Here is a 12,128-nt window from a genome sequence, read left to right as displayed (position 1 = left end):
GTCTGGAGCTTTTGTAGGCTACATTTTGGAGCTGCTGTAAGATAACCCTGCCTCTTCATGCTTCATATCACCAAGGTGAGTTTAGAGGCTGAAAGAACTGGATGAAATGTAATGTGGGTAGTGAAAGGTGCTATATAAGTCTGACTAATACTAATATTGTTGTTGTTGTTCCTGCTGCTATGAAATATAGGACAGCTGACTCTCAGCATTGAGAGCAGAAGTGAGAAAAGTGTAGGCAGAATATATATTTATTTCGCATGTCTTCTTAGTCTGCAGAGAAACTTCTTACAAGTACAGATGGACTGACTATAACCCAGCCATCTAAGGGCAGACCCAGAAAAGCCTGGCTGGCCAGAGAGGAAAGGTCATGTGGTCTCATGAGAGAGAGGTTGTGGAGACTGAGATATACTTTATCCTTCACTGTCAGAGATGAACATGTCCAAGATATATACCTTAAAGACAACTACTTTAATAATTTGTAAGTGTCATTCTATTTAATGAGCTGCCAGACACAAAGAAACTTAATATATGATTATATTATATATTATTAGGTAATGTGATACATATAATACATAAACTGAATATATTATTATGGGCTACAATAAATATAATAAATAATTACAATGTCCCCAATACACTGTAATTAAAACACATTTACTTATTTTTTTCTGATTAGAAATATTATTTTACTGATAGAAAGAGTGTGACAATCATTCAATAGCAAACCATAATAAACCATGCTGGACTGAACTGAAATGAACCAAATTGGATTTAAGTACTCCTAAACTGCAAATAGTTTGTTTGACTAGCTCTGTGCAGTTCTCATTTACAGAAATTTACAGAAAGTGTATTTGGGTTACAGGTTACCGACCGATGGAGAAACAGACAAAATGAAGTTGTCAGCATTTATGGCCATTCTGAGGTTTTGAAACTATAGACCCCATCAGTAGCATCCAGCTGCAGGGCCACACACTAAACCCCTGAACAGACCAAACCCTGTGCTCAGCAGAGAGGTCTCTGGTTAGATGGAAGTATTTCCTTCTTCAAAATAATAGCCCATAGCTGGGCAACAAAATAAAAGTCCCTGGCTGGGCAGCTGGATGAATAAATGCTATAAATGAATAACAAAAAAACATAAGAAAATAATAAATTAATAGAAGAGTTGTTATTTGGTTTATGGTTCATATTCAAACTACATGCATAGAATGTTAAATGAATATAAAATTATATAAAGCTAGGTTTAACCAACATAATCCTTTGTCTGTCTTTCCTTAAAAGTAGTCACCATTTAGCAGCATTATTGATTACAGACAAAACAGAAGCAAAACAGTTCCATGAGTTTAATGAATAAAACTAAAAAAAAATTTAAAGAAACATCTGGTGAAAATATTTTTGATAGGATGGAAACCCCATCCATGTGACTTGAATTTCAAATTTTACATATAAAAGGAATCAGAATCAACATTTTATTTAATTGACAACTCACCAAGTAGCAAGCTAACTAGTCTAGTTAATGGGAAACAACTGCAACTTCATGTTTTAGTTAGCAATATCATTAGCAGTTAAGTAATTTACTAACTTCACATAATGTTAAACCCTGGTATTACAAAAATGTTTAATCATATTTTTCTGGCTATATAAGCTTTTTCATCAGCTGCAATTTTCTCACTTAGCAAATATTTCCCCCCAGCACATGGTTTCTGGCCACACAGGGGCTTTGTCTTGCCCAGTAAGGGGCTTGGTCTATAGGGTTGCAGCTAGATGCCTCGGCTCATAGGCTAGTGGTAATATCTGTATTTGAAAACAGCAGAAGCCAATGGTGCACATATAATATATGGAAGGCCACAGTTACAGCTGAATCACTGTAACGTTTGAATGAATCTATTCTGTCTTTCTAAATTGGTCCACTTGGTGGCAGTAGAACATTTACAGTTGACATTTTCCAGCAGTTGTGTCACCTAAAATTACCAACAACCTTGCATCACTGCACAGGTTTTACACATCAAAGTTTCTCAAACCATGGTCCATCTTGGAGCGAGATTGCATAATTTAATACAGCTGGATACTGCTCTCATTGCATCTCAGACTGAATACTTATCTATTAGACCTAATAGTGTCACCTTTTTTCTCCTTAGGATTCCACTTAGAACAGAGTGACAAAGCAATCCAATGTACAAAAAAGGTTCGCTGCATTCATATAAAATATTCCATATCTATCACTCCACACCTACAAATGTCTAAGAAGCCTAACACTGAAATGAGAGTGGATGATACAAAAAAAATTAACTGCAACCAAGGCAAATACAAATTTTCATTTATATATTTGGAATTATACATTTTTTAGTGATAATCTTAAAGGAAAGTGCTCAGGTTCTCAAATGCTACAGTAACATAAACCTTGGCATCCCAAGGGGGCAGCAGTGGACAGCAGGAGAGATGCTTTAGAGCTCTGTTTGGAGAAACCTGGACTCAAAGCTACTTTCAGTGTCTCAGCCCACTGAACTGGAGCACAGCAGTTCTCAGGCCAAGACTCAGACTCATTTGGGGAGGTTGTTTTGCTAATGCATTCAGATCTCAGGTAATCATTAAGCCATATGGGGGTCACAGTGTCAGGTCTGTTTGTAAGTGGCCCGTAACCTAAAGTTCCCTGGCAACACTTATTCAAGCAAATCAAAGATGCAGTAAGTGACATCTTCATACATTCTGTTATTAATGATAGGATACTGTAAAAAAGCAGAGGAATTGAAGAGCAAGAATCTCAAGAATGTTCAACATATTGTTTTCATAGCACTTTTTTGGTCTATAGCTGTTAGATATCCCACTTCCATTTTGTTCATATGGGCTCCAAATAACATAGTGCTGTGTGTGCATGTTTCTCTCTCTGTCTCTGTGTGTGTGTGTGTGTGTGTGTGTGTGTGTGTGTGTGTGTGTGTGTGTGTGTGTGTGTGTGTGTGTGTGTGTGTGTGTGTGTGTGTGTGTAGCCATGGTCAGCACTCTCTCCTTTAAAACCTCTACATTGCTCCATTTCCTCATGCCTTATTTTGCTGCAAGGTTAAATCTCTCACCCATCCTCCATCTCTCTCCATTCTTCATTCTCAGTCTATCTCTCTCCTTCTCAGCATGGTAGTTTTTAATTCTGTGTTTGTGCAGATGGCTAGTTGCTCCATTAGTATTCATTACAGATTCCATGAGCTCTTAATTACGAAACGAGAGAGAAAGTGGCAGACAGAAACATTGGGTGAGATTTGCTCTCTCACTCTCATGACTCCCTTCTCTTTTCTTAAAAGAAGACAGTAATTTAGTGCTATGACAAATGAGGTGTCTTTACAAATGCCTCTATGTGAGGATAGCACTACGTACCTGTACATTCAGATTGCATGGCGGAAGATCTGCACTCCAAATATAGAGATATCATCTGTGTGGTGTAATGCAGGTGCTGTTTTTTGCTTCTCTCTCTCTCTCTCTCTCTCTCTCTCTCTCTCTCTCTCTCTCTCTCTCTCTCTCAGGTGCCACACCTTTCCATTACACATTTTTCCATTGTCACACAGTGCTGAAATTGTAACAATATCAATAAGAATATCAGTAGTGTTTCAATTATTTAACTGTAATTTTGTGTGAGTCCAGTGACACACTATATTAGTGTGCTTTATTCACACTGACTGAACATTTTTGCAAGCTTCTACCTTTCACTCCATAAAGAAACACAAACACATGTACAACACAGCACAGCACCGCTACTATCCCTCAACCATCTAGCTTGTTGGTAAATCAAGGTTACATGTCGAATTGAAGCAAAATCTATTATTATTATTATTATTATTATTATTATTATTATTATTATTATTATTAAACCCCGTGCATAAGCGCTTTGTTTCGCATATCCTACATATAAAAAAACAAACAATATCACCATTAATTGAGTGACTTGTGTAGATGTATTTGTAATCATTTGTTTTTCTTGCAGTTAAAAAATAAAGCAAGTTCTCAAGGATTCGGATTCATAATCGCAAACTAAACCAATAAAAATGAATTTTATTCTACGATATGACTAGTGTCATATTTTAATAAACAATAGGCTATATGTCTACAACACTTGCAGGAGGATGCCATTATTATCGTTACAAGCAATTGCATTTTTAGTCTGTTTAAAATAACAAGGCTAATTGCTGCTTAATTATAATAAATAAATGCCATTTGTTGGGCAGTATAATGAGATCCATCGCAAATGCTGAGTGTGCGAGTTTACGGGCTCTTTGCTTTCTAAGTAGGCGCTCAACATGTTGTTCTGCCGACTAATGCTCAGCTGTAATGATTTTCTAATGCGCACTGGAGTTAACGAGCCTATGAACCAGCTAATCATTACCTTTAAACGCACAAGATGAAACGCGCTTTGAATGACCCCTTAGGAAAAGCGAAAGAGCCTGGAAATTAATAGCGGAGCAGAGGTTCTTGAACTCAATACTTAATTGACTAACGTGTGCGGTTCAGGATTATAGCTTAAACCACCGAAACCGTACATATTCAATTATTTACCCTCTGAGACATGTAAGCATGCCTAACCTCAAAACGCCGGCCAAAAGCCCACAGCTTTAACAACCGAACAGTCTGGAGTGAGCGGTCTGAAACAGGTGTGGTTTGTCTTGGTATGAGATTCTTATCGAGGTCCAGCTCTGGAAACTGTGCTCTCTTACTCCTGGTTAATACGTTACTGTATGAGACGGGTCACGGCCTTTCATTAAAAGGGGCTGAATCCGGTTAAGCTTAACGACAGAGAGACGAACGGGAGACGGCTAAAGCAGACCAGATCGAGCTTTCTAACATGGGATACGTACGGTACCCTTAACAAAGTTTTCCAAAAAGCAGAAGTGGCAGAGCGAGTGTCACGGTGAACTTTATCTAAAAATTAAGATGGTCTCGATATACAAAGCTTCGGAATATAGAGGATAGGTCTGTACTGATAAGAAGCCTTAAACATTAGACTTTGAAGATTATATTTATTTGATGATTACATTTCTTAAATACAGTTTACTAACTTTTTTCTGGCTGTTTGCAGACATTACAATAGAATCATAATAGAATTTTACGCAAATCTAAGCAAGAAAAAAATAACATTTCTTACAAGCTCATTTAGGAGCGCGTCTGATTTTTTTTCAGTCGTGACCGTATGAGTTATACTACAATACCGAAAGTAACACACTTTACATTTTTTTTCAGCAGACTGTACAGTTTATACTGCTTGCCTATATTTAAAGAAAACAATGATCAAATATAAACAAGATATATGTGTTAATAATAATAATAATAATAAGAAGAAGAATATTATTATTATTATTACCTAAATAAAAATAATATATGCAAGAAGGCCTACTAGCATAGGAACAGACATTTGGAGTAAGGGGGAGAATCCATTTGTTCGTTTTATGCGTTCTGTTAAAAGAGTGAAAAGGAAACGAGGTTTTGATTATCCACTGTAGAGGAACTGACCTGTTGGAGGCAGCAAGTGAATGATCAAACTAATAGAGTTCATTATCTGGCCCAAATGAATGTAGGGACCGCCCACCAATAAGATTTGTGCTCCAGGTGCTTTTGTCCAATCGGTGAAAGTCAAACGTGATACAGCGCAGCGTCCCTCGAATCCAAATCCATGGAGCTCGAGCCTCTAGCTTCATTTATCCTTTCGTAATTTACCAAACCTCTTGGATTCATGGATCGTATGTTGAATTGCTGTTTGTGATATTGAAGCTGAGCTATAGCTCTTCCTATATTGTGTTTCAATAACAATGTCTCTCTGAGAGAGGGCTGCTTGCAGACACAGGTCAAAGCAAAGGTCCCGAAGAGGAAGTAAAGGCGTGCCTTTTCTGCTGGACTTTCGTGGGTCTGTCAGGGACGATGTTCTCAGCAGCAGGGAAGCGCTGTTTTACTATTGAATCTTTAGTGGCGAAGGAAAGCCCGTTATCTGGGGAAGAGCCAATCCGCCCCACAGCTCTAAGCTACACAGCCCCCACAGACAGTTTTCTCAACGGTTATCAAACTCCTGCTGGCCGCGCACTCTACACCAATCCGGAGCTGGTCTTTCCGGAGACGGTAAACCACACACCTCTGAGCGTGCACCCTCACCAGCTCGGCAGCACGCACTTTCAGCACCCGCACTTCTTCGGGACACAACACCGCGAACCTTTGAATTTCTACCCATGGGTCTTACGGAATCGATTTTTTGGACATCGGTTTCAAGGTAAATATCCTGGGTTAAAATAACGTTCGATCCGATTAATTATATTGATATCGGTTAGTATATTACCATTTAACAAATAACTTCTATATATTAGTAAATAATGTCATCGTTTAACATATTTGTATTTGGCTATAATAGTATATATCTTTATATTAATGCTTATTATGTTGATATAGCGAGAAGGCTATTAATCTTGGATAAGGGTTGTCTGAACTTATCTGATTTACTCTTGCAGTCCCTGCTAGAACTCTAGCCCCTGGCTTTCTAGCTAGGCTACTCGACACTGGTAGCAGGAGATATTTTATATTTATATTCACCCGTTGTAATAGAACTGTCCGATTAGACCAACATAGAAAAAACAGAATTTAGAGCTATATCTAGATTTTTCCTCGGGCACTTCACTCCACACACACACACACACACACACACACACACACACACACACACACACACACACACACATACACACACATACACACACACACACACACACACACATACAGAGAGAGAGAGAGAGAGAGAGAGAGAGAGAGAGAGAGAGAGAGAGAGAGAGTATAAACAACATACATTTTTCATCTAGAAATTAAGTTGCATGTCACATTACAGTAGAAACCGAATGGACAGGTGAAGAGCACAAAACTTGAATCCGGGACTAGTAACAGAACGCAACAAGTCAAGGCCTCCGATCCAGGTTTATTACGTTTCATTATCATTAGATTACCTAAGAATATTATTTTATTATTAAGATTGGTTGTGAGCATAATACAATTACTATCATCAGTGTCGCCAGGATTTTAATGGTGATCGTTCTATTAGAATCATTGTGTTGCTTGATAAAAATGATCGGGTATGAACGTCAAGTGCACGTTGCGTTCTGTTTACTGTCGTTTTTAAATTTTGTATAAAATACATTGACTCGGTCTCTAGAACACAATTAAGACAAACGCGTAGGTTAGGATAATAACTGAGGTGATAGCAGTACTATAGTCTGATTCTCACATTACGTTGGTGAATTAATAAAGTTTCCAAAATAAGCACATCTGCATTACGTATTACAAAAATTACGAGAATTATGCTGGTAAATAAATAAGCATGTGCAACTGAAGAGGATGCAAACTAAATGAGGGCTACGCAAAGCAAAACAGCAGCATCTGCTAATTCACGATTGAGCGGTGCGCCAGTGTGACCTAGGCCTATATACAATTCCTACTCTTTTTTTCATCCACATCGTCAACCGAAAATAGCCTGTTTTAAAATATATGATTTTGAACTATGAACTATAATTATGAACTATAAACTACTATATAGAGAAAAATTATAATACCTTAAATTTACTTTATTAATAACTATAAGTTATTATTAGTCATTTTTTTGTAACCCATGTAATAAAAGGTCAGAAATGTAGTTTCTAAGATAATGTAAAGCAAATCTACATACAAAATAGTTTTAAACGGAGGAATACTACAAATATAATAACAGGTAAATATTGTCTAGTACTGAGAGGTGTCATTAGCATGTTCAGACTAAAAAAGCGTATCAGATATTACGACTATAATGTGTTGCATTGGTACTAAAAATATAGTAGATATACATTGTCAAACGGGAAGTCTATCTTAAGACTTTTGTGCGGTCTTGAACAGTCAGCTCATACACTCATGTAAAGGATAACAACTGCACAGTGGTTGAAAACGACATATGACTGTTATTACCGTTTACTTGACTAAGATATACCCATTTAACTCTACTTAACCATAAAAAGCTACAGAGAAAAGAAATATTAGTAAACCATCTATATCAAACGCCGTGCTAAATCTGTAGATTGTTCATATTTAGTAACGAAGCTACATGCAGTGTGGTGAGATAACAAGCGGCTTCAAGTTTATCAAATTGCGCTGCAACTTTAAAAATTCACTGCTAATAATTAGAGTACAACTGTTTTCACCACAGGCGACGGGCTAATACCACTCTTTAGTATACACGCATCTTATAGAACGTTAATGAAATTTGGATATATTTTAAAGGTCGCGCACCTTTCAAGCTAACTGTACTCTAGTTGCCGCCGTGTTTTTCTTATCCACATGTTAACCTACCTTCTTTAACCTTTTCAAGGAAATGACGTTTCACACGACTCGTTATTGCTGCACGGACCTTTCGCAAGAAAGCCCAAACGGATCCGGACGGCTTTCTCACCCTCGCAGCTGCTGCGTCTCGAGCGAGCCTTCGAGAAGAATCATTACGTAGTCGGAGCAGAACGAAAACAGCTCGCAAACAGCCTCAGTTTGTCCGAGACGCAGGTAAACACGCTTTCCATTAACGTCACAGGACAGTGATAATACCTGTCTGATGCCATATAAATCATTACAAATGTAATCGACTTAATTGTAAATGTACAGGAATTTAGGGCTTTATACTAATAACAGTGGTGAGGAAAAATGAAACAGGACAAATTTAATTCAGTAAGTTAACATATTTCTAGTGTAAAATAAGTATACATAATTAAATTTAGTTACTACAGCTGATACTATAAATCTCTCTATTTTACTATTTCACATTTACACACACACACACACACACTATATATATATATATATATATATATATATATATATAATGATCAGGATCACAAATGATCAGGTTTACATTATGACAACATTATATATTTTGGACCGAATAAGAGTCTTCATTTTAGGACCACATTTTCTCCCTTGGCCATCTACAACAATGTATCCTACCCATCATCATCACTCTGACAAATTAAATTTGTCACTCTATCTGTATCTTGAATATAAAAGAAATCACCACAAAACAAACTATAGCGTTTTATTTACGCGGGACTTGCAGGAATGAAAAAGAAGTTAGTGTTGGGTTTATAGGCTATGATAGCGGGTAACAGGCTAGTCTACTTTTGTAATTAGGCACTTTAGTCAAAATACTAAGTGAATCTTTCACTCCAAGAGCAGCCTAATTTCATTTTTTCGTTTTTCAACATTAGTCAGTTTAGTTAAGTTACTTGAAGTGTCGGAGTAACTCCGACGGTTTCCCGGCCGGCTGTTGTTTTGGTTTATGCAGAATTGGTGAAGATAGACACGATAAAATTAATTTAGTGCTAGTAAGGGGAAAAGTACAAATGCATTTTATGATAGATTATATTCTTATGTCCATAGAAAGGACTTCACATTAGTATTGTTCTGTAGCTACATTTAATTAAAAACCTAAACATTTTAATAAAATAAAATAAATAACTGAAAGGTCTGCCTGTACACATGTTTGGTTAATACAAAAGTTACAAAATACTGAAATTGTAATAAAATTTGAATCGCCACTAATTTGTAAAAGGAAGACTATATTTTGAAACGGAAATGAAACATAAATGAAACGTAAATGTAAATATTTTATATTAGCAGAATGTCTGGATTGTTTTACACAGCTATACCTAACCTAAGATCTTAATTGTGTATGACATTATTATAGTAGCTAATAAAAAGTTTAATATATTGTCAGTACTCTTTACAAAAACCATCCCAATCATTTTAATCATCAACTTAACTTTTAATATGCATTCCATAAGTGTCCTATAGTTGGGTTTATATGGTAATGCCAGATTTAATCATATGAATTGCGCAATTCCAGTATATGTACATAAATTACTGTTTTGTACTGACTCTCTGTTCTGCACATTGTGCCCCGTGGTTCAAAGGTGAAGGTGTGGTTCCAGAACCGCAGGACCAAGTACAAGCGGCAGAAGCTAGAGGAGGAGGGGCCAGAGAGCACTCAGAAGAAGAAGGGCAACCACCACATCAACCGTTGGAGAATCGCCACAAAGCAGACTGGATCTGAGGACATAGACGTCACATCCGATGCCTAGAAGCACACATGAACCAAGTCTAAACTCACACTAGACAAGGCCATGAAGAGCCCTATTTATTTTTGTTCTAAGCCTTGATCATGTACGAGTCTAAATCTGGCTGCATGAGACTGGGTGTGTGTGTGTATGTGTCAGAGGAGAGAGTGTTGTTGCTGAAAATTGGTCACCAGGGTGAATGGGGCCAACTCTCCACACTGCAGAGCAATTTTGCTCACTTTCTTCACTACACTAGCAGAAGCTGAACCTAATTTGGTAGACTATTTTACTACCTTGCATAACAGGCAATTATCCAGTGATGCTGAATATTCAAAGGTCAGAATGTTTAAGAACTAAATTATATCCAAATTAATGTCACCTTATTCAGACTTTTCTTGTTAACTACCAGCTTTGCGTTTGTAAGGAAAATGTAAAAAAAAAAAAAAAAAAAAAAAAAAAAAACTTAATTCTTGTTATAAAGCTTAAACTATTATTTTGAGATGGTTATGCAAAATCTACATTAAGATTGAAAAGCCTAGTAGCAGACATAAACAAATTAAGGGGTTAAATTTATGCATCTCCATTTCTCAGCATGGTTCAGATGATTCCAATCAGATTTGTGTTGCTGCCAATTTTTTTGTATTTCGATTAAGGTTTAAGGTTTGCATGTAACAGCTGACAACAATAACAAAATGAATTTGTGATGCAAGGAATCATTTTACAGGCTAGTTTAGACAAGATCCATCTACCTGGAGTGCAGGAATGAGTGTGTTTGTATGTGTGTTTGTGTCTGAGAGATTTGAATGTTCTGCTGTCATTCTGTAATGGTCCTGCTCGCTAATGGATGCAGGTTACAGCATGGCAGCTCCCTGAGTCATAAATGGTTGCCAACGAACACTTTAATGCCCGTATAATGTACAGTACTAAAAACTGAATTTTTTGTTTGCCAGAATAACATAATGAATAAACCTTTTAGAAACAAGTCCTGGGCATAATATTTAAAAACTCCACAATGATTCTCACCTATAACCTATATTTCATCTATGAACTGCAAAGGGTGTGAACACAACATAAATACAAATACACTTATGTCCCTACTCAAATTGCACCATTGCTGAATCGCTTTATTAGAGTAACCTACTGGGTAACATTTGAGGAATCCCGATGTTCAGGTAAGTAATACTGTCATTACAGATAACTACATACACACATATACTTAACATCTGCTGGCAATGGTCATCACACCTTGATAATTCTCAAACATGCACCCTGTCCGTTGAACGAACCTGCAGGTGACCTTTCACCCCACTGTTTGACCCCGGGTTTGTGTGGGAGCTTAGGTGGGAATGGAAGAGTCAAGTGTGATGACACCTGAGAATAACAGTCATGGACTGAAAGTGGCTGGAGAGAGTTGGGAGGGGGTTGCTGGGTTTGTTTTGAGTCCATAGGACATCCTATCCCACGCACAGGTGCACACACAGTGCAACCTCAAAAGGCCACCAGTAAGCCACATCACACATACCATTCATTCTCTAGACCCACTCTGTAGTCCACTATGCAACCATGAAAAGAAAGAAAACAGAGAAGGATAAACAAAGAGAAATTTGTCTTATTCCAAGAATTGGGGGGGGGGGGGTGTTTCTGTAAAAAAAAGTGATATATTATTTGAAATATCCAGACAAAAGGATTCAATAATTCACCAGACCTAACTCATAGTCCAGAGGTCAGCTGAATGGTAATTAGCTGAAACTGTTTTCAGTTGCTCAACGCTTAAGTGCACCTTTCAGCCATGTCTCTTCTGCACACTGCATCACAAAGTTCAGCATTCTGAAATGTTGAAAAATTAACATAGCATGTGTGCATATTCAGCTTATCTAGAAAGACATGAACCTCACAGCAGCCCTGTCAACAAATAATTACACAGAATCACCCTCTTCTGCCAATATCCCCTGCATACAGCCTAAGTACGGGGCCACACAGATGAATTTGAAGCTTTTAAAAATGCAACTTGAAATGCTTGAATGCTTGAAAGACATCACTTCTTGTTCCCTGTAG

General features: G+C 37.3%; 1 protein-coding gene across 1 annotated transcript; it reads left to right on the top strand.

Annotated features, from left to right (window-relative positions):
• Positions 1–5,625: 5,625 nt before the first annotated feature.
• emx1 (empty spiracles homeobox 1) lies at positions 5,626–10,128 on the top strand. Its single transcript, XM_027013076.2, has 3 exons — positions 5,626–6,232; positions 8,342–8,526; positions 9,930–10,128. The coding sequence occupies exons 1-3, from the start codon at positions 5,890–5,892 to the stop codon at positions 10,095–10,097; spliced, it is 696 nt and encodes a 231-aa protein (XP_026868877.1). The 5' UTR covers positions 5,626–5,889; the 3' UTR covers positions 10,098–10,128.
• Positions 10,129–12,128: the final 2,000 nt, after the last annotated feature.

The sequence above is a fragment of the Electrophorus electricus genome, chromosome 11, assembly GCF_013358815.1.
Source record: "Electrophorus electricus isolate fEleEle1 chromosome 11, fEleEle1.pri, whole genome shotgun sequence".
NCBI classification, from domain to species: domain Eukaryota; kingdom Metazoa; phylum Chordata; class Actinopteri; order Gymnotiformes; family Gymnotidae; genus Electrophorus; species Electrophorus electricus.
This window is presented reverse-complemented; position numbering and strand designations above follow the sequence as displayed.

Bases quoted from the DNA above. Each gene is read 5' to 3' on its own strand.
- emx1 (XM_027013076.2), top strand. From the start codon at position 5,890: ATGTTCTCAGCAGCAGGGAAGCGCTGTTTTACTATTGAATCTTTAGTG. The intron at 6,233-8,341 runs GTAAATATCCTG...AACCTTTTCAAG, and splicing joins TTTTGGACATCGGTTTCAAG to GAAATGACGTTTCACACGAC. The intron at 8,527-9,929 runs GTAAACACGCTT...CGTGGTTCAAAG, and splicing joins TCAGTTTGTCCGAGACGCAG to GTGAAGGTGTGGTTCCAGAA.